General features: G+C 44.7%; 4 protein-coding genes across 6 annotated transcripts; 2 read left to right on the top strand and 2 right to left on the bottom strand.

Moving 5' to 3' along the window:
• The first annotated feature begins 48 nt into the window (after positions 1 to 48).
• On the top strand, positions 49 to 3272 carry LOC108163367 (inactive pancreatic lipase-related protein 1). Of its 2 annotated transcripts, XM_017298618.2 has the most exons (6): positions 49 to 197; positions 1742 to 1921; positions 1994 to 2060; positions 2119 to 2526; positions 2586 to 2963; positions 3040 to 3272. In XM_017298618.2, the coding sequence occupies exons 2-6, from the start codon at positions 1894 to 1896 to the stop codon at positions 3185 to 3187; spliced, it is 1029 nt and encodes a 342-aa protein (XP_017154107.1). In that variant the 5' UTR covers positions 49 to 197; positions 1742 to 1893; the 3' UTR covers positions 3188 to 3272. The 2 variants fall into 2 exon arrangements, with proteins under 2 accessions (XP_017154107.1, XP_033248585.1); XM_033392694.1 differs by lacking the exon at positions 49 to 197 and having other exon boundaries at positions 1442 to 1921.
• Positions 3273 to 3582: 310 nt separating this feature from the next.
• LOC108163543 (MTOR-associated protein MEAK7) lies at positions 3583 to 6458 on the top strand. Its single transcript, XM_017298901.2, has 7 exons — positions 3583 to 3819; positions 4480 to 4704; positions 4768 to 5083; positions 5147 to 5520; positions 5597 to 5703; positions 5765 to 5861; positions 5942 to 6458. The coding sequence occupies exons 1-7, from the start codon at positions 3691 to 3693 to the stop codon at positions 6044 to 6046; spliced, it is 1353 nt and encodes a 450-aa protein (XP_017154390.1). The 5' UTR covers positions 3583 to 3690; the 3' UTR covers positions 6047 to 6458.
• LOC108163542 (neither inactivation nor afterpotential protein C) lies at positions 6445 to 13286 on the bottom strand. Of its 2 annotated transcripts, XM_017298900.2 has the most exons (14): positions 13178 to 13286; positions 12397 to 12723; positions 11465 to 12328; positions 10464 to 11401; positions 10103 to 10395; positions 9772 to 10043; positions 9427 to 9713; positions 9219 to 9368; positions 9060 to 9157; positions 8935 to 8988; positions 8076 to 8263; positions 7594 to 8009; positions 7199 to 7469; positions 6757 to 7137 (listed from the first exon to the last, which is right to left on the bottom strand). In XM_017298900.2, the coding sequence occupies exons 2-14, from the start codon at positions 12679 to 12681 to the stop codon at positions 6757 to 6759; spliced, it is 4497 nt and encodes a 1498-aa protein (XP_017154389.1). In that variant the 5' UTR covers positions 12682 to 12723; positions 13178 to 13286. The 2 variants fall into 2 exon arrangements, with proteins under 2 accessions (XP_033248583.1, XP_017154389.1); XM_033392692.1 differs by lacking the exon at positions 13178 to 13286 and having other exon boundaries at positions 6445 to 7137; positions 12397 to 12681.
• A 341-nt stretch (positions 13287 to 13627) lies between these two features.
• LOC108161552 (protein Wnt-10b) lies at positions 13628 to 26389 on the bottom strand. The gene is made up of 6 exons (XM_017295835.2): positions 25862 to 26389; positions 20548 to 20695; positions 20352 to 20430; positions 15930 to 16312; positions 15404 to 15863; positions 13628 to 14061 (listed from the first exon to the last, which is right to left on the bottom strand). The coding sequence occupies exons 1-6, from the start codon at positions 26101 to 26103 to the stop codon at positions 13874 to 13876; spliced, it is 1500 nt and encodes a 499-aa protein (XP_017151324.1). The 5' UTR covers positions 26104 to 26389; the 3' UTR covers positions 13628 to 13873.
• Positions 26390 to 26642: the final 253 nt, after the last annotated feature.

Genomic DNA, 26642 nt, shown 5'->3' with positions numbered 1-26642 from the left:
ACCTGTGCGATAGTTTTTGTCTGTTTTCAGGTTTTGTTTTGGCGAGAGATCAGTCGAACTTTTGCGGCGTGGTTCGACGCTTTTTCTGTTTCGGTCGCTCCCTCTGCTCTCGCAATCGTCGCGGTCCAAAAGTCGTTCATTCGAAGAGAAGAGCGTCTGTAAATATTTACTGGCGATTTACCACGCAGAGTGCCTTCGTAAGTGTCATTTGCATCGATAATCTAATCGTTGAGACTTGGAATATTGCCCGGAACGGAAAGTCAAATAGGCAGAAAACACACGCAAATTGGTTTTGCTAATCGGGTGGAACCAATCCACTGCCTACATATATAGTAAATACATAGACACCTCCACCAGCTGGTCAGTTTAATCAATTTCCTACTACTGTCGCAATCTCCGCGTCCGCTATTCGTGCACTGAACCGATCCCCCAACCATCTACCGACGGCGCAGCAAGTGTCCGTAGTCCGCCGCCTCGTCGTACATTAATTACGCGAATATGTCAAAAATATGCTATACTGCTGTACTTTTAATATTACATTTTTGTAGCCTGTGCCTAAAGTGGCGTGTTTCATGGAACGAGCTTGGCGCTCCGCTCTGTCCCACTACGCTGCCCCTCCCTCCCACTCGAAACAGTACTATCAATGGGCTAATTTCCCCCCGATAAGCGTGAATCTAAATTGAAGTGGCTCTTTATTTATAAAGCCGCATTTACAACAAAACGAAAATAAAAGACCGGTACTCAAATTACAATGGCTCGAGCTCTGGAGGGCCGTGCCGCGCTTTGATTTCGTCACACAACTACACACACAAATTTGTATAAAACTATGTAGAAATGTGTGTTGTGGAATTGCTGTAATTTCCAAGAGTGTGCATACTTAAGCATTATTGTTTGTTTGTGCATACACATTGTGCCTGCCTCCTCGGGGTTAAGGTAATCCAAGCCATTAGCCCGACAGTGAACCCAACATTATGTGGAAATTAATGGTTTAGTAAGCCCTGAATTACGATCGAGCATAGCGTGTCTTTTTTGGCGCTTGTGAGATCGATTTCAAACGGCGCATGTGCAAAGTTGCACTTCGATCTCTTGCATTCGGTTTACTCGATTCAAATTGTAATGAATGCAAAAGCAGTATTGCGATTCAAAGAGCTGCAATTTAAGCGTACGTTAGAAAGAGATAGATCGAAAAGGAAAGGCTTGATTTAATTAGATTTGAAGATTGGCTAAGATAATTCTTATGAAATAATATGGATGATTGAATCCGATGGAGTCGTGCTCTTATTCCACTCGGAAGGTGTGTGCAAGATTAGCTCTGATATTTCTGCCAATATATCTTCTCATTTTTTGTGTTCCAGGTCAGTAAAATACATTATATTTTTGTAAAAGTATCTTTTGCGCTAAGATTTGAGATACCTTTGAATATCTTTTACAGCAAAATTATAGGATTCAAATCTGAATCATTCAATTGTTGGCAATATATTTTTTTTATGAGTACTCTATAGTTAATACCCTCTGCCAGGGGTAGATAATGTATAAATAGATAATGTCCACATGAATGATGCATGAACGGGCAAAAGTATCAGACAGGACAGGACAGGACTTTGCTTCCACTGGTGTGTGTTTCGTTTCGGCAAAGGAATGAATCACGATGGCAGTGTGTCGTATAACTGTATTCGCCGCCGTTTTATCTTATCCAAACGATTCAAATTTAATTAGAGTTATCAATTCGAATGCGGTTTAGTTTCGGCCACGCCACGGCAGAGCTTTAGCAACATTTCGAGTGGCCGCCACTTCAGTCTTGGTTAATCACTGCCTGGAAGCGGAGGATATCCGGATAACCCACTTGGACACGTACTTTCGTAATCAATCATTTTATGGACACACCACACCACAATGCACAAGGCCATTAAAAATAAATCCAGTAAGTGCTCTGCTGGAGAGTCTTGGAAAATGGAAAATTCCTTTGCTTAACTTTCGATAAATTGATTTTCAGGGCTGCTCTGTGGCCTCAAGAACGCGAAGGCAGATCTGACAACGGCAAAGTTTATACTCTATTACGGGTACGTAACGGATACGATAAATATGTCATGCATAGCTTTATCTGTCTGTATTCCACAGACCCACGGTGGCAGATAGCGATATCTATGATCTGAAAGACCATAAGAGTCTATTGGAGGACGAGAACTTGGACTTGAGCAAGAACACCGTACTCTATTTGCACGGCTATCTGGAAGATCCGGATGTGGAGAGCATACATGTCATAGCCGAAGCATATCTGGAACGCAAGGACACAAATCTGATTGTCCTCGATTGGGGAGAGCTAGCCGATGGCAATTATATATTCGATGCCATGGTGAATGCCAAGCAACTGGGACCCGAACTGGCCAAGGTCCTGCTAGAGATGTTTGACCACGGATTAGATATTGAAAAATTGCATATAGTCGGCCACTCGATGGGTGGACAGCTAGCTGGAAATATCGGTCGGGAGATATTTAAACGCACCAAAGGTGTTCGAAAGATAAAAAGGTAGTGTAACTTATATAACTATGGAAAATCTTTTAAAAATTTCAACCGTTTTACTTTAGAATTTCCGCCCTGGATCCTGCCTTCCCATTGTACTATCCTTTGGGGGCACACTTAACTTCCAATGATGCCGAATTCGTGGATGTGATACACACAGATGCTTGGCTTTATGGCGCCCCTACGAGCACGGGTACGGCTGATTTCTGGCCCAATGGCGGCAATAGCCTACAGCCCGGCTGTCCCAAGCGGAACTACAAAATGCTCAGCGATAATGATCTGTCTAGCCATCGGCGTAGCTGGTGGTTCTGGGCCGAAAGCGTCTCGGATCGCTTTCCGATAAGATTCGATGCCGTGCCGTGTAGGAGCTGGTCGGATTTCAAGCAAAAAAAAACAGTGGAAACTTGTCCCCCCGTGGTGATGGGTCATCACTGTCCCACATCGTAAGAATCTCGGAGGATAAGGGAGCTGCTAGAGAGTACAAAAAAATTGATTTTTGTTATTTTTATCGCTTTGCAGGATTCAAGGCAACTTTTACTTACAAACGAATGGACAAACACCTTTTGCCAGGGGCAAGGAAGGTACAATATATGTGGATCCCAAGGAGCTTCTGGAAAATACCCATGGCTACTCGTGCGAGCCGCGCCACTCAATCAAACCTGTTTGATTTTTTTTTGTTAAGGATTCTTTTACATTTATAAAATGTATCGGAATCTACTCTTTGCATCACGAGAATAAATACTTAAATTTTGTTGTTGACCATAAAACTGGGTTTTCTAAGAGAAGAGATCATTTCTATAGGAATTTACTTTTCATACCTGGAACTAGTTTTAAAATTCAAATTTATTGCAGTGGTGGGATATTCTTTTTATTTTATATTTTATACGGTCACTCTGTATGACAAGTAGGGTTTCCACACCACCGATAGTGTCGATAGTACTATCGGAAAATTTAAATACTTTTTTTGATTGGTATATTTTGACGGTATATTCTGAACATGAGACGGTATATTTTAGTATATTTCTGAGGGTTTGAAGGTATATTTTAACGATAAATCCGCGGTCACACTGCTAGCGTTTGTTTTCGTTTTCTAAAAATCGCCCGATCGCCAACGCAATAAATAGCAGCAGCTGCTAAACGAGTTAATTTGGAAATTGAATCGCCTTCGCCATGGGTAATGCGAGCGGTAAACGGGAGTCGGACAATATGTACACCTCCGAGGAGATGCGGATGCTGGAGTCTGCTTACAAGAATGCATCTGGCGGCGCCCTGGAGAGGCTGACATCAGACCGACTTGTTGTAAGTTGAAGGATATACTATATGATCAATGTGTGTTTGTGTGCCGTGTGACACGTGTCCGGGGTCAAAAAAATCAATGTAAATTCGAAGCAGATGCGGAACTGCATGCTGCAGCTGTGGTCACGGTCAAAGGGTCAAGGTTTTCAAGCAGAGTGCACTTCTTTGGAACCTCGGAGTCATGAGGATGCACCACCTGCCCCGCTGCATGACAAAGGAAAATGTGTGCGGGTAGTGCTTATCAGCAGTTTTCAATTGATAATTCCACTACTATCAAACCGAACGTGAACGAGCCTCATAATTTGTCTAATTTGTTTGCTGAGCGCTTGACGCTCGGTGCTGTGTGTTTGCTTTTTGCTTTGTTGAATTTGCTTGCTAACGAATCACGAACTAATCGTGATTTTGATGGAAGGGGTCCCCCAATTAGGGCGGCATGAAAATTGAATTAAAAATAAACAATATTAACCCATTTCGTGGGCCCCAACAGAATCAAAAATTGCGCTTCTCTTGTGAGAGCTCAAGCACTTGGCGACTCAGCGTTTCTCAGACCTTGAAAGAATGTGCTGACAGCAGCACTAAAATTATGTTTATATAGAGTATCCCCAATGCGCACTTCCTTTGTTTATAGTGGTTATTGATGAATATTGTTTATTATGAAAACAGGAAACATGGTCTCAGACCATCGAACGATCATTGGCCGAGAGTACGGCTCAGTTTTTGTTTATACCGACGAAGCCCGGCCAGCAAACCGTCAATATACCGCTGAAAAAGTTCGCCGAACCCTACTACATCATGGAGCGTGGTACCATGGATCAGAAAATGCACATGTTGTTATGCTCACTGGCACGAAATGGAGCCGACACCTTCAATGTCAAGCAATTGGAGCAGGTAAGAACCGAATTGGAAATTCAATAGAGCTCGAACTATGTAAACTCTGGCTTCTTCTTTCAGTATTTATACTCGGTCATAAAGAGCTACGTGCATTTGGAGACCACTGCAAAGGGTTCCAGTATCAAGGACTGGCAGGATCTGGGCTTCCTTACCACAGAGCGTTCGGCTTGCTCTCTGGCGAAGGGTCTGATGAGGAATATGGGCAAAGAGCTCGAGCATAGTATGCATAGTGAAGCACTGGAACGTTGGCTGCATGTCACACCGCAGTTCCTGCTGATGTGGCGTGAGGTTTTCGTTCAACTGTATTCTCGTCATGGCGGCAGCAAGCGTCATATTATCAAGGAAGTGGAAATTCCTATTCTCCCAGAGCTATGTGGTATGGCAACACGAAAAATCCTCCTGTTATCTCTTTAACTTTAATTATTCTCCCATTTTGTAGATGCCCCTGCCCATAGTCAGTATCGCCCCATCATCGAACTGCCGCACGTCTTGTACATTAACGCTCAATTAACCCGCGAGCTGCGCCACAAATGGCGTTTTCTATTCTCATCGAAAATCCATGGCGAGAGCTTTTCCACCATGCTGGGGAAAATCGTCGACCAGGGACCAACGTTGTTTTTCATCGAAGACGAGGATCAATACATCTTTGGCGGCTATGCGTCCCAATCTTGGTCTCTGAAGCCACAATTCTGTGGCGACGATAGCTCTTTGCTTTTTACATTAAGCCCCGCCATGCGGTGCTTTTCGGCTACTGGGTACAATGATCATTATCAGTATCTGAATTTGAATCAGCAGACAATGCCCAATGGCTTGGTGAGTCATGCCTATATATAATTGATTGATTGCCCTTCTAATTACCGGTTTTTTTTTGCGTTTTTTGCATGAGTAGGGAATGGGTGGACAGTTCGAATTCTGGGGACTGTGGATTGACTGCATGTTTGGCGATGGACAAAGCGTGGAAAGCTGTTCCACATATCGAGATTATGTGCAGTTGAGGTAAGGATATACTGTAAAAAGGAGAGTGTCTATAAATCACCAAATACTCTTGTATTTAAAGCAAACGAAAGCAATTTAAAATACGCAATATGGAGGTCTGGGCCGTGGGCGATTTACCCGTCAAAGGCGAGGATGGAGAAGGAGGCGGTGATGGTCAGGTTAGTCATTCCAAATAATCAAATATTATCTGAACTAAATATTAATATATATATATATATATATGGTGAATCCTTTACAGAAACGCTCAATCTTAGATAGCAATCTGGAAGATCGTGCTATGCTGGAAATTGCCGGCAAGACAATGCATTCAGATGGTCTACGTGAACCCGGTATGGATGATTGATATTATCTGAAAATTAACCAAATCCAAGCTTGGTTTTATCATGTTCAAGAATTTATGAGACCATGCCCATTTTGGGTGTGCTGTTAAAATTTTTAATTCAATTTACTTTAGCCTTATCGAATGTCCCCTATAAAAAACAAAAAAACAAAAAACGATCACACAAAACAAAAGAGTCCTGCGAACAAAAGAGTATTTGTTCAATCCATTCCTATAAACGTTTTGTTTAGCTATATATACAATGTATAAGGGATATAGTTTATGTATGTAATACTGAGAGTATTGTTGTTGCGTTTTAGACCTTAAAAGTGAGAATTCGAAATCATTTACAACAAAAATTCATAAGCAATGTTAGTTTGTCGAATTATTCTTTTATCCTGCGTCAATAAAATGCAAATGTGTTTGCTGAACTCAATTTATTGCTAAAAACCTTCAAACTAGAATATATTTTGGACAAAATGGACAAAAATGGTATTTTCTGAGATCTGAAACAAAACCAAACATGGTAATGTAAACGGATTAAACCATTAAAACACATACCAAGGGATACTCTTGGGAGTTAACAATGTTAAGAAAACTATGTTTTAGTTATGCTTTAAGTTACATTTAAGTTCTACATGAAATCCACTGTGAGAGCACTCCACCCAATGTGTAAGGTCTGCATATCTGCTATTTGGTGGGACTTGGAGCCGGTTCTTGAAGTAGTACTATGTTTATATGTCCACCGCATATCCGGATAGTGTAACCCCTGGTGCAATCTCCTCTTCAACATAGGAGCCCGCCTGCTCGAAGGACCTTGCATTGCTATTCTCAAAGCTGCGACCCACACTGGAGGAGCTCTGGTTCAAAGGAGGAGCCCGCTGCTGGCCAAAGTTGCGGGCTGCCCCATAGTTGCCCGCCGAGGTTTTATAGCCCCCCTCATCTTCGAAGCGGCGTCCAGTGGAGCGTAGTTTGGGTGCCTGGAATGTGTGCTGCTGATCCCCGGCGTCCGACCCCCGGCGATTGTGAAAGTCATAGGTGCTGGTCTCTGAGCCCCTTGGATAGTTTGTCTTCCGCAGCATGGCCTTGAAGTTGAATGGAGGATCCTCGGAGTTCTGCAAAGTGCATATGCGTGGAGTTTAAGTCAAAGTTAATGTAAGAGTGGGATACACTTACGTCTCCGTCGTTTCGTGCCATGTTCTGAAGCTCTCTTATTGGATCTGAAGGTGGATACGAGGAGCGTTGCTGGTAGTTCCTTTGAGGCTGTTGACTGGGATTATTTCGATAGTAGTTGTTGGATGAAGGCATCGGTGGCGGCGGTGGTGGCGCCGCATAGCCCTTGAGGGAATTACGACGGGATCCTGAGCGGCCCCAGTTGGGATTGCTGCTGCTGTTATAGTTGTTATAGGCATTGTTGTAAGCATTCATGTTTTGTTGCACTTGGTTTCTAAAAAAACGAGAAAAAATATGTGCTTAAAATGCCGTCTCTAAATGCTTAAATGATTTTTAGATCAACGGACAGACGGACATAACAAGATGTGGTACGTGGTATATGTATATCGGAATCTTACCTTCTTAACTGCTGTGGATCTCTAAAGAACCCCTGATTGTATATATTATCGCTTTCGCCCATACGATCCCAATTGGTCTGGCAAGCCTGTTCTTTCTTATAAGCATTGTAGGTCATGGCACACGAAGTCATCGAAGGATTGCGCTGTAGAGGACTATCCCAGGCTTCATCATCTTCCAGATTTTGCACCAGCAACTGATTGGGAAACGTTTGACGAGATATAGAATTGGCCGGATCCACCATGTACTGTGTGTCATAGAAGGGTATTTGATCCAGGCGGAATGGCATCTTCTTCATCGGAACAGGAAGGGGTCCCAGCTGGGAGGAGTTTACCTCCCGCATATTAATGCGCTCGAAGGGCACCGACCGGGTGCATTTGTTCAGGCCACCGACCATCCGTTGGTTGTAAATATGTACCTAAAAGGCAAAAGGATAAACACTCTATCGATCAATAGTTGGGGAATAAGTAGATCAGATCATTACCTGTTGTGAGAGATTGACAAAGTCCTGGAAGCGGGCCGCTCTGTAGTGCAGCAGGACCTGAAAGATGGACTTCTCTCGCCATTTCTTGGCATAGGGTCGAATAAAGTCGGCGGTGTTCTCATTCCGTTGGCCCGTCTTCTCATTGACCAGCGGCGGCAGACGGACCCGGTCACGGAACCCGCGATACGCTGTAGGAATACACAGAACAAACAGAGTAACCCATTAAACAACAACAGCAACAAAAGAGGGTCAGAGGGAGAAGTCACCTTAATTTAATTAAATTTTCATTTCTTTTCTATGCAGCACTTATAATTCATCTCTCTGTGGCGTGGCGTGGCGTCGCTGCTAAGTGTTATGTCTCGGAGAAAGAAACCTATAAGCCGATTGGTTGCATCAGGCACGGAATGGGGTGGCAGCATACGACACCACTAAGCGGCTTAGGTATTGCGGTAGAGAGACCACCGAACACCATCTACCACCACCAGTTCGAACTTCTACGTATATTCTTGATTACTTTTGTTATTTCTTTTTAGTTTGAGATTTTATTGGTAGTAGTACGATTAGTATGTGTAGAGTAGTATTATTGATCGAGTGCTACACTTCGATACGAATATAGTGATATAATGGTAGGAGTACGAGTACGAGTACGAGTACGAGTACGAGTACGTGTATATATGTAGTACTTATTATGGATTCTCTTCTTCGGCCGATGCCTGCTCTATTTTTGATATTCGCACTGCCGCCAGAGCCTCGTCCATGCGCGTCTCGAGGAACATTTCCTCGGCCTCCGATGGCGTCTCACTTATGTCGATATGCTCCTCATCGAATTCCTTAAGTTTATCAACTTGAGTTTTTTTACCTTTTTGTATTTTGGCAGCCGCCAAATCGGAATGCTCCGGTCCCTTTTTGCCCACTATTTAAGGGAGAGATATGATTAGGTTTTTGAGGGAAGTTTTCAAGGAAGTTTGGAAGATGAAAACTTACATTTAAAGACCTTGCCACCTTTGACACGTTTTCGGGCTAAAAGTGCCCGCATCATGGACTGCACTTTGATGACTTTCTTCACTTGAAGCTCGTAATTTCTGAGGATCGTTTCAAGTATTAAGAGGTGTCTCAGAATAACGACTTAGGTTAGGATCCTACCTGGCTAAGAACTCATCGTTGTAGTAGCGTAAAAAGACTTTGGACTTGCCCAAGGCCCAACCCTCCATCTTGAGACGTAAAAATAAGAGACGACAATTCTCTTTTGTCATTTCCACAGGCTCATCAAAGTCAAAGGCTAGGAATTGATAGCTGAAAGGGATATATCATAGAATCAAGTAAGTGAAGAGCTACTCAGGGTTCTACTCACCGTCTGAGGAACTCATCGAAGCCCAGTCGAGAGCTGTAGCCCTTTTGCCGGGCAATGACCGTGTCCAGGACACCCAGAGCCTTCATCTGTTGCTGCACCACGTCCGAGTGGAACGCACGCGGCTTGTACTCCAAATCAGCTCGTATGCAACGGACAAAGTGCACGCCGAGACTGGCATTTTGGCTTAGCATTTTGAGCAGAGTCAGGCAGGTGAAGCGGAAATTAGCCGACAGAGTACGTAAATTGTTCACCTGGGAGATGCATCCAGCACTCAAAGTGTTGAGGGCCTAATTGAGAGGGATTTATAGACTTTAAGGACTCAAGTTTGCAGGGCTTAAGACTCACGTAAGACTTGCGTTCAGTTTCATCCTTATGCTGGACAGCCTCAAAAGGCATTGTCAGATTGCCAGCTTTCGTCAGTTGATTGGTGAACATGAGCATTATGCTCTCGTCCAGCGAAGAGCGGAACGTCTCAATCATTTCCGGGGGGACAAAGTCGCGGTTGATGTCCGTGAAGGAGCGAGTATCATAGATGATGCGGCCCGTATAATGAGCGACGGATATCTCAGTGGCAGTGTGCTTCTTCACAAACTGGCTGTGTTTCTCCGAAACGCGATCTATTCAGAAATTCAGAGCTTACATATATAAGTAAGGGAAATACCTCGTGGGGACTCACCCATAATCAAGTCCTGATCCTGACAGGAGCGTGAGGCATCATCAATGATGTAGAAAAGACCATCTGGTTTGGTTAGCAGATTATCCAAAGCGGTCTTGTTATCGTAGAAGTTAAAGTTAATGGTGTCTATATCCTCGGCCTCCATTTCCAGCATTTCGCTAATGAAAATGCGTTGGTTGTAGTGATATTGCATCTGTTCGTTAAGAGTGTTGATCATTAGCTGCTCCATGCCATTCCGATTGAAGCACTCAAAGCCGAACATATCATGGATAATTATGGCGTTTGTGTCGCCACTAGGGAAAGAGATTCGATCAAGTTTTATTCGTATTGGGGGGTTAATTATGGGTTCTGTATGACTTACAAGACAGCTCTTGGAAACGACATGTTCATGTTAATCCTGTTGATAATAAAGTCCACAAATCGGGAGTAAATGGTGCTGGCCACAGCATCGCGTGCATCGCGAGCCTCCTCTGCGGTATACTGCCGTCTTTCGGCCACACCTCCCTTGACCATTATGAAGTTTGTTAAGGACCACATGAATTTCTTCTCATCCACCCTCAAGAGCTCGGCAATACGCGATACTATATCCGTGTTTTCGACTTCGGCGTACTTGCCGGACTGTCGGAAGCGAATGTTGCCAATGTTTAAGATGGCAGCCAGCACCTTTCGCACAGTCTCCAGCTGCTTGTGGTTAAAGTCCAGATCCTTGAGAATGTTCTCAAACTCTCGGTAGTGCTCCACATTACCCTCGGGATCGTCGCGACGAAACTTGATCTTGGTTGGGGGAGCATCTGGTGGCACGCGCAGATAGCGATAGTTGCGATCCGCTTTCAGATTGTAGTCCTTCAGCTGATTCTGCTGGTTGATGAAGTCATAGAAATAGTAGAAAATGTGAAAATTGTGCTGGGTGCCGTCACACGTGGCCACTCGCAGCTTCTCCAGCATATACATATTGAATACCGCTCCACTCATCTTTCCCGTCTTGCCGAAAGTCAGACAATACTGCAGTACACAGCGGGTGGAGTCATTGTTGACGGGAGTGCCGGCATTGACCATCATCAGGATGGCCTTAATGGAGGTCTCCACGCGCCCAGTGGCACCCCGATTGCCAGCCCCAAGATAGCACAGATGCTTGATCAGCAGACGGGCGTTGGTCGACTTGCCCGAGTAGCTCTCCCCAGAAAGGACAATGTGCTGGGGCTCGCGATGATGGAGCATATCCTGGTAGGCAATATCGGCCACGGAGAAGATATGGGGTTGGTTCTCCGAGCGCGACTTGAATCGGTATTTGGCATGGAACTGCAGAGGTCAGAGAATTCATAGAATTTGAAGGTGAAATATAGGAGATATAATAGCACTCACCTCCGGAGGGAATTCGCTTTGGATCTCATTCGAATTCAGGGACAGCAGGATATCTCCAATAAAACTATAGGATTCACCATTCATCATGCGATTTAGCAGCGAATCAATGATGCTCTCATCCACGGGGCTTTCTAGGGCTGCCAAATCTTCAGGATACATGCGCTCCGGCTTCCCATCGAAGCGCTTGATATAGCCGCGATCCACAAATAGTTCCGGCTCCTTGTACAGGCTCTTCACATCCCTCGAAAGCTCCAGCATCTCTGCAAGATCCGACTGCATCTCCTGCTCGTTCTCAATGAGCTCCGTGAGGAATGGATGCTCTACCATCTCGACCATCATGGGGCGATTCTCGGCACTCTTCTCCAGACACTCGGCAATAAAGTCATTGATCTGCTGGGACCAATTCGTGGGTCGCATCAGTGTCGGCGGTGGATTCCGCACGATCTGGAACATGGCTCGAGTGGGATGCATATCAGCAAACGGGGGCTTTCCATCGGCCAACTCAATGGTGGTGATACCCAGGGCCCAGACATCTGCCCGAACGGTGATATCGGGCTCGCGGGACTCCATGGCAGCCACCACTTCAGGGGCCATCCAACACGGCGAACCAATGCAGGTGCCTCGCTTCCCCAAAGTCGAATCCACTTGACGGGACAGACCGAAATCGCAGAGCTTCACCCGTCCATTTTTCGTGAGCAAAATGTTGTCGCCACGGATGTCCCGATGCAGGACATGATTGCGATTCAGCTCGATGGCAGCCCGACACGTCTCCCGAATGATGTAGGCGATGTGCTCCTCTCTCATCCTACGGTCCAGTTTGAGGAGCTTATTAACCATATCTACGGCTGTTCCTCCAGCACAGTACTGTAAGGATTATATTTAGTAGGGATTTTTGAGTTTTGATTTGTTCAGTGTGCTTAGGCCGGACTTACCTCCAAAACGAACCAAATCTCATCAGGACCATTCGGCTTCGATAGCTTATACACGCCATAGAACTCCGGGAGATTGGGGTGGGCACAATAGTCGCGCAGAGTACGATACTCCTCCTCGATGGACACCTGATGCTCTTCATCGTAGTGCTGTATCTTTAATGCCACCAGACGATCGGTCTCCAATTCCTTGGCCCGAAATACTTTGGCATTGACACCCTGGGCTATTTCTTCATAGATCTCGAACTTATCCGTTGGATCCGGCAATTGCGAATACGGTAAATACATCCTGACTGTCCTATCAGTTCTTTAAATTGTTGCAGAAGTATTCTGTGGGGGTGTTAATTGGTTTATTCTTTGGAGGTACATAAAGAGGTATCGAAAGGATTATTTGCTGACAAATTGCATTAGGTTTTGGGGCTCCGTGTCTGCATTGCCAGGGCTTCGTTTGGTTGAAAAAGAATTGAAGAATGAACTGGGTTGGAAAAGGGTTTGTTAATGGGTTTGAAGGTATATGTAGAGAAAGGAACTCGAAAGGACATCTGATGGTTTGGGCTTAAGGACTTCCACTTTAATTGAAAACATTTTTGTTCAAAGGAGAAGGACCTTAAAATAGAGAGGAATTAAAATTGAAGAGTTTTTGTAAAGATGTCCTCGAGTCCTTCTTCGTTTCACTTCACTTGGAATTAGTTAATGTTTAACTTCATCAAACGACTCTCCCTAAGAGAACATTTTCAATACTTTTCAACACTCATCACATAATCCTTGATCCTTTAGGACAGACCTTTGATTTTGCCAGTGTTTCCAGAACTTTGATGATGGTTTCCAATTTGATTTCCGAACCGACCGCACGCATGCAGCACGTACCGCTGCCGTAAGCCAACTAAAGGCTGGTCAAATGCAATCGTTGGTTTTTTACTAGGGGTCTCTTCCCAACCCAAGGAAGGAAGCCCCTCAATATCAATGGGCAGTAGCCACAGCCAACACGGTACGGCGGTGGGCAAAAGCACCTTGGGCAACTATTTAGTCGACTAATTCAATTAGCATTGCCGACATTCACGTGCAGACCAAAACAAAAGGGAAAAAAGGAAAAGCTGGGGAGTGAAAATGATAGACATGCAGAATGGAAAACCGATTGAAACTCAGCTGATTGACAGACTAATTATGCATCTTATTATTTGTATTTACAAAATATATTTATATTTCATTTTATATATATTTCAATATGTCTTGAGATTGCTAAACTAATCATTGAATTTACACATTTCAATTATCGTTTTTTGTTTTCTGTTTTCTGTTTTTTATGGTGGGCCTATAACATATTTTTATTGTTTAATACTGATTTGTGTTAAGTGTTTTGTTTTGTTTAGATTGAAGAAAAGTCTTTTCTTATGTGTGTGATGATCCCTCTGGAGGCATTCCCTTACTCTGCCTCTTCGCTGACCGCTGGGATTGCTGGGAAAGCTGATCGATCTCCTTATCAATTGCATATACTAATCCACTCCTCCACGTGGCATTCCTCGCACTCCACACTACAGCACCATTGAAATTTACAGTGACAGCGCTCGGCCCGTCGCTCGATGATTTGACTGTGGCCACGCCCACAGCAGAGAGAGGCGCACCCATCGCTGGTTGTCGTATTCCGATTGCATTTGCGACCCACTGTGCCTGGAATGGGATGCAAATAGAGCACGTTAGAAGGTAAATTGAAGTGCGGCGAAAGTTTAGGACGGGTTCAGGGCAGACCTTGGCAACGCATTGCCTCGTAGTGAACTCTTCCTGAATAAAAAATGAACTTAAATCTAGGTGTAATATGTTTTTAATTGAGAAAAAGTTGATATCACATGGGTGTTACAGCTTTCATTGTGATTTGATTAAGTGGCAGCTGCGCCGACAGCCTGTTGCCTGACTATTAAAACACCATAAATAAACTATTAAACTAAGGCATATAAACAAAGTATCATAATTGTTGGACGATAATTGCCAACGTTAATTGCCATCATTTGCCTAGACACGACACGACGTGGCACACGGGGCACATGAATCAAAACGCCCGATGGGCTGGAGCCAGAGCCACAGCCAGAGCTCGGACGGCGATTAATTATAAATTTGCGTCGTAATTAACACTTTTAAACTGTTTCCCCGGTGCTGCCTCCAGCGGCCTCCATCTCGCTCGGTCTTTGATAATTTGCAAATGTGTCAACAGCAAAAATGGCCAACAAAAATTGCAAGTGGCAGTTAGATGTTAGATGTCGATGTGGACGTGCCGTGCCGAGCCCCAAAACCCGAGCCAGATCTCAGCAGATCAGCGCTGATCCGAGTTGATCCGAGATGGAGCTGAAGCTGAAGCTGATGCTGGGGCTGCTGTGCGCATGCGTCGCAGCATTTGTTGTTGCTGAGTTATGTGGCATGTTTTGGTAGCCCGTTTATAAATCGTTTTTGCTTTTTTGTTGCATTTGTTGTTGCTGCTGCTGCTGCTGTTGCTGTTAATTTGCATTTGTGATTTATTTATTAAAGCCAAATCAAATTTATCGCTCGAGTCGTATCTATAAATCATTTTTAATTAGTTGAACCAAATTTCACGACAAGAAAACTGCAAATTAACCAATTAGGTAATGCCGGGGTGTACAGTAGCAATGCAGGGAGTGCGGGTAATAGGACTATTAGTAAAACAGAAGATGCATATTAGATCCCTGCATTAATCCACAGTATTCTCAAGATCACAGTTATACACATGCATGCACTTCTTTAATACTTTTGATCAGTGTAAAACACGAATACATGCACGAATTTTAAGGCGCTGTACGAAGAAAATTCCTGCGTTTTCTTCTCGTCCAGAAAATAAAAAGCAGAGTGAGCGAGAAGAAATACCGAATTTTTCGGATCTGACACAGTAAAAAAAACCGATTCTAACTGACCGAAGGAAGCGGGACCCGACTCTCACCGAATGGAATCTCATGGGAACTAATGTAAAATGTGAACAAAAGATAAAGTAGGCATACAGACTCACCCTGTATATCTGCGCCCAGATCGCGCTCACAAAAGTTGGGCGAGCGCTGATAGTAGAAGAGCGATGTCTCCAGTTTGCGTGCCATTCGCGCCGCGTTTTTATCAGCGTTCGGCTGGCGCGTGCCACGCTCCGAGCCATCCTCGTGCCGCCTTGTCTCGTGATCGCCCACCAGACCACCGCCATCGAGCGTGCCAGACGCATCGACGGCATCCATATCCGAGGATGAGGAGCCGGAACTGCTGCCACTATTTGACTTTTTGTTGCGGGCCCGCTTCAAGACGACAATGGGTTCGCCGTTGCCGAGATTCGACTGATCCACGAGTATGGCCTTGCGGAACTGATGCTTCAAGACCTTGCCGACGACGTGAAAGTCGGGGGCGGACTTCCAGCAGGTCTTCAGCTGACAGCTGCCGGACATGCCATGGCACTTGCAGCGGAATTCCATGTTGTTCGAAACGGCCTGCAGATATGGTTCATAAAAATAATTATTAGAGAAACAGAAATTGGATGACGGATAGGCACTCACCACTCTGCCTGCATGATTGTTGTGCAGATTGATCTTGGACTGAATATCGCCTGCCTTCTCGCGACAGTCCAGGAAGAGCTTGGAGTACTCCACACCAAAATCCATGTTGTGGGAGCAACCACCCCACTTCCACCGGCTGGCGATCTTCGAGCGCTCGTACTTCTTCTCCTCCTCGGGCGTTAGAATCTGATTGGTTTCCAAGTACTGCAAGAACTGCTTCTTCTCCTTGTCCAGCGACTGGCGGAGGTTCTTGTTGAGGGTCTTCCTATTGATGGTCGGATCACAGCCGCAGGACATCAAACGGCCTTGACTGCAGGCCCTCGCCACGCTGTGTGCCACCCCGGCAGCCGAAATGGCAAAAGCAAACGCGCTCTCCCTGTAGCCTAAAAGGAAAGAAATGTTTCTTGAGATGGGTAGAGGATGCTGGTAGAGGTGTGCTTTTACCCCTGGGGAATCATTGGGGAAACTATTGCAATTTATGCGGTGTTATTTTTAACGCTGCATTTCGAAGCAGCACATTCGAACGCTGTGCTGCGCTCCGGTGGCCGCTCTGGGAATTTCAGCGGCATTTCGACTTTGACATGGTCTGGACAAGCGTTCAACCAGGCCACAGCACCACACCGCCACACCACCACACCACCACACAAGATCTTTTTAATGATCGTACGGCAGTGCAGTGTGCCACACCCACAAGAGAGAGAGAGATATGATATTTGAAATGCCTTATGCAGCAATAGCAACAGCAGCTGTCAAATGGCTGTCAAAAAGTTGACGTTAATCATGGCCGACATGGCCATGAGTGGCCCCAAAGTTTGCAACATTTGTCAAGCGATTGACATGCAAATTGTCAGCGCCACTTTGCATAAAACCAAACTCAATTCAATCCGAGATCAGAAACCAGAAAACAGAAACCAGGGATCAGATCGGCCACTAGCGACGAGAGCGACAGTACATATGTCAATGTGACAGGCTTGCATCATTCTCCTTGTTTCGCCGCTCCTCAGCTGTCAAACAATCAGTCAGTCAAGCCGGCCAGTCCGTCACTCAGGATGCGCACGAATGCAAATGTCAATGTTGTGACAAGTTGTCGTACCAATACCCATCCGGAGACGAATCCAGCGATCCATCGATCCATCCAAACTGCAATCGAAGGTGCAAGTGCAATGGGAAATTGTGTGTGTGTGTAGCGCGCATTTGATTGACGATTAAGACGCCATCAATCAATGCATCAGGGCAAACAGTAGCCTCTCCAAAAGCCCACCTTAGCTCTACTCTTTTCTTCTCATCTCTCCTCTGCGGATCTCAGCCAACTTGTGATTCCTGATCGCTGATCGCTGATCTCGGACTTGATTTATGCACGCTTTGTCTTGCCCCTCGTCGAGCCATTTGCAAATCCAAATCACATCATTGCCAACAGTTACATTTGACAATGCCTTGGGGTCTGTGGCTCTCTCTCTCTCTCTGTCTCTCTTCTCTCGCATAAATTGGCCCCCAAACCGATCGAGTAGAGGCTTGACTGGACGCTGGACTGGAATGGAGTGGCTTGGCTTGGCTTGGCTTGGCTTGGCGACCTGTCTCTGTGCTCAAGTCTACAGTCTACAGAGTACCCTGTCTCCAATGTCTCGTTGTCTCCCGTGTGTTGCAATCCCAAGTAATTGTTTGCGACATACGTCGCTCGCTTGTTGTCACATGCAGAGAGAAAACGAAAGAGAGAGGGAGATAGAGAAGCCCAAAGATAAAGGTCGATCGTCGATCCTTTTACTACTTTTGTGCCGGGGCCCCAGCTTCAGTTGATTGACAATAATGCATGGTAGCAGCAGCAGCAGCAGCCTCAGCAGCGAAAAAGAAAAGATCAGCGATCTGCAACGACGATCTCTCAACGATCGACGATCGACGAGTTCCATAAGTTATAGTAGATATGTATGCAAAATAGTTGACCTGTCCGTGCGCCGTTTCGATTGTCAGTCATTGTGCGACTCGACTCGACTTGGCGACTCGGCGACTTGATTTGTTTCGTTTCACTTGGTTTGCTCCGACCCGACCGACCGATCGCTGGCCCGATCCGATCTCTGTCCATCGATCCCTGACTTTGTGGCTGCCTTTTGTGCCCTTATAAGTCGTTCCCGTCGTACCTCGTCGTCGTCGTCGTTGCACGCGTTGCTGTTGCCTGTCAATATTGACTCTCGTTATGTGCAGTTCCTTCCTTATTTAATGGACGCACGAAACGGGCGGGTTGACAAACGGACACTGGACAGTGGACAGTAGACAGTGGACACTGGACATTGGACAGTGGGACAGACGGGACGTACGATCCTCAGACATGTCGGTGACATAAGCTTGGGTTTACCATATTCGATATTGGATGAAGGCTAGTCGAGAGTTACTTGGAAGTGCTGCTGGTGTGGCATGCATTTGGAGATTTATGGTTTGGCATTGTTTTGTGGCAATGTTGTTAACTTTAACCTGCGCGATTCTGTCTGGCATTTGGACCGATCATGATGGCCCACTCAAGATTGCGGCGGCGGCAACGGCAGCCCCAAGCAGCCCCAAATGCAAATAATATGCACAGAATTTGCTGTAATGGAAGTATTTGCCCACAAATGAAGCACCACTAAGCAAAAGATTCCTTAACCTCCAACATAATCACATCACCGGCCTGGCCCAACAACGACAATGACAATGTTGGGACCGGGACTGGGACTGGTACTGCGAATGGGATTGTGGATTGTGCATCCGTATTCGATCCGCTCCCATGGCTGTCTTCCAGCCCCCATTCGTTTGTCTCTCGTTCGTTCCCCTGTACGTTGTCAGCGGCTGCGGCAGCATCCGTCAACGGAGATAACAATTTTTTAAATTGAAATTGAATGAAGTGGTTTGCTTACAATATAATTTATACGATGAATGCAAATAAATTACGCCGGACTTTACTGCCAGACCGAAACGAGATGAGCACCGGCTTGTCCTCGTACCCGTTCCCGTTCCCGTTTCGAGCCTGTCCTCTAGCCTTTCCCTTTTACTTCAGAAGTCTCTTCCGAGGCTCCTGTTTGCTGTTTGCTCTTGTCCGAATGTCGCATTGAAATTTGTGAGAAATCTCTTGAGCAACGTCGGCTATACACTCGTACTCGTATATCGTTTGCATCTGGATTGCAATGCCGCCATTTTGAGCATTTCCATTGTGTTTTCCTTTCCTTCTGCTCCTCTTTTTTTTTTGTGGAATTTTTACAGCAATCGTATGATGCATAATTTCACTAATGAAGCATTCTGCTTAGGGACTGTAAAACACTCGCATAGAAGTGGCATGAAGTTCTGGACAAAGTCTACGAATTTGTTGTAAGTTTTAGAGGCTGTGATACCACAGTTTGGGGTTTATTATTTGCTTTGTATATGAATTTCTATGAAGCTTTGCTTGATTCACTTCTTTAGAAAAAAATTAAGTGAAGCATTATGTTTCTTTCAGTTTAAGTTACTCAGATATTCAGAAGAACTGGTCAAATTCCAGATAACGGACAACAAACCTTTAGCTGTACCCCTTGCTACCCATATAAAGCGGCACAGTACTCTGGCATGAGTCATAACAGAAGTCAGTTAGAAAAGTTGCGCGCAAAAGCAGAAATCTTGCAACTTTACACAAAACAAGGGATCGGCGCCTGTGATCAGAGTTACCGCTACTTGTTGTTTGGCCAACAAAAGAGGCTTAGAATGCGGCAAGCTCTTTGTAGATGCCTCTACGATGTCGCCACGACACTGGTGATTGTGTGAGATCTATCTGTCATAAGGCACACGCCGCGTAGGCATCAAGGCATCAGAGGTTGCCAGCCCAGTCACTTGTAACACAATGCCTCGAGGACAGATTAAGATATCAAAGTCAAAGTTCGTATCGCCGCCGTTTCAGATGCACCGGGCTGTGACAAAACGATGGACCCCAGTACCAGTACCACTACCAATACCAGTACCAGTTGCAGTCGCCGTTGCAGTCGCAGTCAACACTCCTACTGGAAAAACATAGAAATTTGATCTAGTCCGGTATCGCTGATGGGGGGCATTAGAAACTATAGATGCTCCTGCTGTGGCTTTTATGCCATGTCGTGTCTAATAATGCGACGGTTAATAGCTTTGGACATTGTCTGCTTGACCAAACGTCTCCGCTATGGGCAATTTTAATTAGACTCTTTGCCTAGCGGCGGTTTGCGTGTGGGCCGCCAATGTGTCCTCCACCCTCCACTCGACTCTGGGCAAAAATCCACCGCAAAACCAGTTGACAGTTGGCGGAGTCGACTTTGGCCATAAAGCGATTTTGTTTGCGTGAAAGCTGAGCCACGCTTACTGCACATTTTAGTGTCAGCTTAATGGCTTGTGGCCATGGCTACCACAGTACCACTGTACTACCAATGTAGGCGGGGCAGCCTGAACCTGGGAACCTACCTTTCTTCAGCAGATTGGAGGCATGCGGATTGCGGCTCTTTGTGCTCAGCGATGAGCAGTTCCAGCGATGCCATTGAAACTATTGAGGAAGAGAGAGATTGCAAGGAAAATATATGAGAATTTTAATGGTACTCTATTTAAGTGAATCTTGAAAGTATGCTATAGAGAATTTTGACGAGATCTGTATCTGCTGTACCTGTATTTGACATTCACGTATGGCCATATCGAGTCCTTCGAGTGCGGCTGCTGTCACATCACTCGCCTTGTAGCAGAGCTCCACTTGATCCTTGGTGAGACCAGGCACTGAACGGCAGGTGGCACGACCGTCGGGTAAGCCATAGAGCCTACAAGCACAAGCGATCAATATAAAAAAAGTTATGTCAAAAAGAGTTTAAGTCTTTAATGATATTATATGATAGCTTTCACATCGCTAAAGAATTTCCTTTCGAGAGTGATAATTCTAGTAGATTGACAGGAATTCATCGCCAAAAGAATTTTTTTCTAGATATAATGAGATATCTTTTAGAATCCCAAGCATTTCCTTTCCAGATACATTTGGAGCTCTTTAAATCGCCCAGAAATCGCTGAGAATTTAAATTCCAATCAAAATTTAATTACAGCCACCGCAGTTGGCAATTAAACTCGAAAAACTGAGACCAACGAAATTTCGGAAACAGTAATTAACCTTGAGTTTCTGGCACATAAACCGCAGACAAGAAAAAACCTCAAAATACTCGAGAGTAGAGTAATTTAATTTTATTTCATTTTGGTTTCTCTAGATTTGAAATTAAATTTGCTTTTATTTGCAAGCAGATTTAATCGAGAAACACGAACCGAACCCAAAGACAAAGACAGACAGTAGCTAAATATAATTTCTGTTACTGTTGGCAAGCTGTCATAAATCTTGTCAAATCGCTGGACGATGAATCACTGGCTCATCTGTCGAGAAGAAGTTTCCAAAAATGGTTAAGGTTCTTTGATCTGAAATAGACCAAGGGGATGGGATGTTGGGGTGTACTGTTTGCCAAGAACTTATTCCCAGGTCTCTGGGTCTGAACCCATTTAAGAGCGCGGCATGGCATTCAAGGTCAGATTGGGTTGAGTTGAGGTGTTCAGATCTTGGGCCAGAGATACAGATACGGGTTTTTGTGGTGTGGTGTGTTGTGTTTGAGTGAGTGCCAGTTGACGTTGAACAACTTCATCGGGCCTGTGGCAGTCACTATGGTTGTGGCTATGACTGGGGCTGGGATCTCAGACCATTGCCACATCGCACATCGCACATTGCATCGCATCGCATCGCGTTGATCTACGACACGCAGCTTTTTTTTTGTTTTTTGGTCGGGGAGGAATACCGGGCGTATACGTGATGCTCGATGGCGTCTGCCTTCTTCTTCGTTTGTAAATGTGTGTATTTTCTTAATGCCTAAACTACCTCGTCCGCCTGCCCGCACCACACTCCAGGGGTTAATTGTGGCACGTCGCATGTAAGACCGAAACACTGCCTCAAATGTAGAAACGTGCCATTTTCACACACGTCCTCCAGCAGTCCGGACTCCGGAGAGTAAGATTTAGAGATCCTCATCAGCATTGGGTATCATTTGTATGCCATTCACGGCCCGGGAGCGGGAGTAGCTGCAGCCGTTGTCTGGCTAGCAGATGGCAAAGATTCGCAGAGCAGGTTCATTTGTAATTTACGAAAATGTTGTCGCTAAAAAGTTTTTTGTTTTAATTTTTTGCAATTTGGGTAAGCCTTGGAGATGACTGCAATGATTGCAAGCTGCTTGCTATGGCACTTCAGTACTTTGCACTGCTTATAGACTGCACTGCTTATATACGGCTTGCTTTCAATTTCTCCAATATATTTGCAAACTCCTATCTTTCCTCTCTCCACAGCCAATGCTATTATCATCATCTGCTAATCAAGCAAACAAAACTGCAATTTATAAGAGTAAAAGAAATATCAACAGGGTAAAAACGAGATGATAAAAAAGGAAATACAGGCAAAATGCATTTTAATTGGCTGACGTTTCTGAGATACGAATATACTACTCGTATGCAATGCTGGGCATTGGCATTCGCCCGTCTACCGGCCAGACATCTCTCCCGATAAAGAATTTAAACTGATGCACATTTTGTTAACAGCTTTATAAAGCATATGGCTTTTAGTTACCATTGGCAATGCCAATGCCAATGCCATTTGCCGACTTCAATAAAACTGATAAGCAACACAGCAACACAAAGTGAATGAAGCGAGCCGCCGACCCAGCCGCCGGTCAGAGCCAGAGCGTCTCTGAGTCATGCATTTCATCCATTCGACAATCCAGTTCCCAGAGTCCCAGAGTTCCACAGATCCTGTGAGCCAGCGGTCTGGAGTTTGCGTATTTCACGCGATGCGATAGCAATGCAATTGATTCGCTTATAAAATTTATCGATCTGTGCTGAGCTTGTTCCCCGCCAAAGACGTTATCAGGTCCAAAGTGTTGGGTCCAAGATAAAAGCCGGCATTGGCAAACTTTAAATTTCATTTTGATTTTCATAACTTGAACATCTTTTGCCGCTGCCAATGCAGTCCTTTCTCACGCTCGCGAGTTCTATTGAAATGCCATAAAAAGATTGAGGCTTTAATAGGCGCCGCCAGAGTAGACCTAACTCTTTCGTCTCTGGTTCTACACTCTCGGACTTCGAACTTCGGAGTCTGGTCTGTCAAACGGTAGCCCATGCATAAATCAAGGATTTTTGTTATTTCGGTTTATGCCTTCACCGAACTATATACAGACATGGCCAATAGCCATAGACCTAAGCCCCAGTTAGGCAAAACAATGTTTCCCAAATACATACAGATTCACACACACGCACACACAGCGAAAGATGCAGATACAGACAGATACAGAGATTGAAGCATTTCAGACTGGGTAGATAACTTTTGTGGAGACATTCCTCAGCAGTCCGTTCGAAGAGGGGTTCAGCGAGCAGCAGGGAAGGGGTTTCTGGCGACCACAGCAACAGCTAGGAATGTCTTTGATCCAATCCGACTAAACAGGGTGACCTGGCATGGCAGCAGGCTGAAAATCGAAATATTTCATCTCCATGCCTCCCCACCCCAAAAAGAGCTTTAAAGTAATTAAATAAAATTATCGCATATTTTTAAGCAACAAAATGTATTTCTAACGAAAGTGAAATGATTCATTAGGCAGCTGCATGAAGATCTTTAATTTTCAATTCAAAATATTTGAATTTTAATTTAAATTACATTTCTTTGCTATTAGATATTAATCGAATATGATCGTTTGCGTTTTTAAAAGCTTTTTTCCCAATAAATTGTATAAAACGTGTAACATTAATCTGGCAAGTGTAGTGTGCATGGATTTCCATATTGCCGGTTATCTTTTGTGCGAGGGGGGGCCGATTCGATCGGCTCTCAAGCCTATCGATGTTTCTTATGCGATATATACTATTGATATCTCCCACACAGTGTATCGATATCGCGCGCTTTGTTTACATTCTAATTACGGGCATTATTACTTCTTATTGTTAATATTTTAGTGCTACAATGTGTATAAATCTGTGTGCTGTGCAGGAACATGGCTCTTTCGTTGCTGAAGAGACTGCGAAAGTAGCAGCGGCTCGGGCTGCGCATACGCCAGCAGCGTGTTGGATGGAGGCTGGAGGACACTTGAACGTGTGAAATCCTGGCTGTGGAATGAGCCGGTGCATGCGGCTGTGTGTGGATGCACATGCACCCAATTAAGTTGCAACTGCAGTGGCCTGAGGTGGCAAGAGGCGTGGCAGCTTGACAATTCATTTGCATTTCAAACGGGCAAATTGCGGTGCACCAACACCTGACTCGTGCTCTGCGCTGCCCTGCTTTTTGTGTGTGTGTGTGTGTCTGCGCCTCATTATGCGTTGCAATTATGACGTTGCAACTACAAGGAGGTGGATGACGATGCCAACGAATTGCAGGCTGCACTTCAGCTTCAGCGTGCATTTTTACTGTCTCGAGTTGACTGCATTTCTGCTGCAACGTTCTTTCGTTGCATCTCTGCGCTGCAACGTTCACTGCGCCGTTGTCAACAAGCAGTGCAAAAAGTATGTTGACAACCCCATGCAACAACAGCAACAACAAGAAGAACACGAGTAACGAGATTAACAAGCTGCAACTACTAGGCGAGTCAACCAGTCAGGCAGGCAGGCAGGCGGCGGTCCGGACTCCAGCGACAGACATCGCCCTGCTCCGCTCCGCTTCGCCTGACTGACTGCGCACTGAGTATAGAGCTGAGGCCCAGGACTGAGACACGGATTGACAGCGGCCCAGGCGCATTATAAAACTTGAGTACCAGGGACCACCCTGCAATTGAAATCAGCTCAATTGTGTGTAGGCCCCCATGGCCCCACACTAGTGCAAGTACAGAGGGGGCACACGATCCAGAGCCAGAGCCAGAGTCCAATCATCTACTGCGGATTGAGTAGTCTACTACGGGAGCCTTTGGCAATCTTATTGTTCGCTGCTTGAACGTTCCAAAATGGCGTTTGCTGCTGGGAGTCCGGACTAACGCGTAAGTTGCCATTTTTGTTATGTTTATGGTAAGTTTTACAACCGATTTTATTCGAATGTATGCGATTACTTTCTCGTGAATGTGCGATTACTAGGTTTCAATTAATTTTTTTTCTGGAAAACCGATTAGTAGTGCCTTTAAACCTATTTCCAAAAGGCATTTGGTTGAGACTAAGTAATAGATTATGGCAGATTTATGATAATTAATTCCTAAACAAATAAATCGATATAGTCGATAAATATACGCTCTTGCATATTATGAGAATTAGTAGAGATATTTCGCAAGTATTCATAGTAATACCTGTACAATTATTGGCCATCCTCCTTATTTCTAATGTTGTATGTTTTGTTCGTGATGGATTCTAGAGATGTGAATGCTTGCTTAAACACTGTTACAGTTCCTATACGAGCTGTATACCAACCAATTGCTCATTTACTCTGCTACAATTGCCCATCCCATAGGGGAGAATCATGTGTGAAGGCGCAGACACCATGACCGCAACAATCTCATTTTAATCAAGTACAATTAGGTAAGCTTAATTTCCCAAACCTATCACTAGATCAATATTAATTATGCCAACACCTTACACTGACAGCTGTTTCTCTCGCCCTCAGCCTACGGACGGACGCAGCGACAGCCTCTTCAGCAATTGATTAATTTGTTGTCGCTGCAACAGCAACATTAACCCCTAGTCTCTGATTGTTGTTGCTGTTGGTGGAGCTTGTCGTTTAATTAATTAACTCGCCACCAAACCAAACCAGCAGCAGCAGCACCAGCACCAGCAACAGCTCCAGCAACATACGATATAACATGAGGGTAATGAGCTTGACTTGAAGTTAATTTGTTGACAGGCTATTTACACTCGGGAGCTTTGCTTTACATACTCGTAAATTGTGATGGATTCGGGCTTAAGTGAGAGCTGCTCTATCTACAAGATACTAGATACTTCGTACTTACCAGCGTGTGCAGCAGGCCAAGATAATCACAACAATTAAATGCAAATTGCAATGACGCGTTGCTGGGTGTGTGGCAACCACGATGGTGTTTGTGCTGCTGCCGCTGCTGCTGTTGGTATTTCCTGCTTCTTGCTGCTCTTGTCGCTGCTGCTGTTGCTGCTGCTTCTGGTGGTGGTGGCGGCCTCTGATTGTTGCTTCTTGCCACGCAGTCATCGCTCGGCTTTGATTTGCATAAATTTTCATACAATTGTAGCCAAATGTTTAATTGCACAACATTTTTGTTAATCAATTTATCACTGCTCTCAATTGCTGTTTTTGCTGTTGCTGTTGTCGTTCTTCGGGTTGCTGTTGGGGCGGCTGATGTATTCGTTTGCTGAGGCCAGGCATCAGGAAACATTTTGTTGAGCACATTTGAATTATCTTGACAATTTCCTTATGTCGTTTTTCTATTGGGTTTTTACATTTTTATTTTTATTATTTGCTTGCAATTGTTGGAAATTTATTTTCTGCGAGAAGTCGGTAGGAAACTAAGTTATTATATTAAATATTAAAAAGAGCTGGAATTATCAGTTAATTTGAAAATTCTTTGTTTTTTGTGCTAAAGGGATTTTTCACTTAACATTTTGTTATTCACAAAAAATCTATTTTATCAAAAGTCTCATCAAACTTTTCCTGTTTTCTACGTTTTCGATCGTTTGATAGTTTAAACTAACTTCACTTGCTTCAAAATAGCTTTATGAGCGAGTAGTGCACACATTTTTCTTTAGAGGTTTTCATGAATC

This window comes from Drosophila miranda, chromosome 4 (genome assembly GCF_003369915.1).
Source record: "Drosophila miranda strain MSH22 chromosome 4, D.miranda_PacBio2.1, whole genome shotgun sequence".
Taxonomy (NCBI): Eukaryota; Metazoa; Arthropoda; class Insecta; order Diptera; family Drosophilidae; genus Drosophila; species Drosophila miranda.
Note: the sequence above shows the minus strand (reverse complement) of the source record. Positions and strands in the feature narration are given on the sequence as shown.

Bases quoted from the DNA above. Each gene is read 5' to 3' on its own strand.
- LOC108163542 (XM_017298900.2), bottom strand. From the start codon at position 12,681: ATGTATTTACCGTATTCGCAATTGCCGGATCCAACGGATAAGTTCGAG. The intron at 12,329-12,396 runs GTAAGTCCGGCC...TAATCCTTACAG, and splicing joins AGATTTGGTTCGTTTTGGAG to TACTGTGCTGGAGGAACAGC. The intron at 7,138-7,198 runs GTAAGTGTATCC...TGCACTTTGCAG, and splicing joins TGGCACGAAACGACGGAGAC to AACTCCGAGGATCCTCCATT.
- LOC108161552 (XM_017295835.2), bottom strand. From the start codon at position 26,103: ATGAAAATTTATGCAAATCAAAGCCGAGCGATGACTGCGTGGCAAGAA. The intron at 20,696-25,861 runs GTAAGTACGAAG...TTGTGCTTGTAG, and splicing joins TTGGCCTGCTGCACACGCTG to GCTCTATGGCTTACCCGACG. The intron at 14,062-15,403 runs GTGAGTCTGTAT...ATCCCATTCCAG, and splicing joins TCTGGGCGCAGATATACAGG to GCACAGTGGGTCGCAAATGC.
- LOC108163367 (XM_017298618.2), top strand. From the start codon at position 1,894: ATGCACAAGGCCATTAAAAATAAATCCA. The intron at 2,061-2,118 runs GTACGTAACGGA...TGTATTCCACAG, and splicing joins AAGTTTATACTCTATTACGG to ACCCACGGTGGCAGATAGCG. The intron at 2,527-2,585 runs GTAGTGTAACTT...GTTTTACTTTAG, and splicing joins GGTGTTCGAAAGATAAAAAG to AATTTCCGCCCTGGATCCTG.
- LOC108163543 (XM_017298901.2), top strand. From the start codon at position 3,691: ATGGGTAATGCGAGCGGTAAACGGGAGTCGGACAATATGTACACCTCC. The intron at 3,820-4,479 runs GTAAGTTGAAGG...TTATGAAAACAG, and splicing joins TGACATCAGACCGACTTGTT to GAAACATGGTCTCAGACCAT. The intron at 5,521-5,596 runs GTGAGTCATGCC...TTGCATGAGTAG, and splicing joins AGACAATGCCCAATGGCTTG to GGAATGGGTGGACAGTTCGA.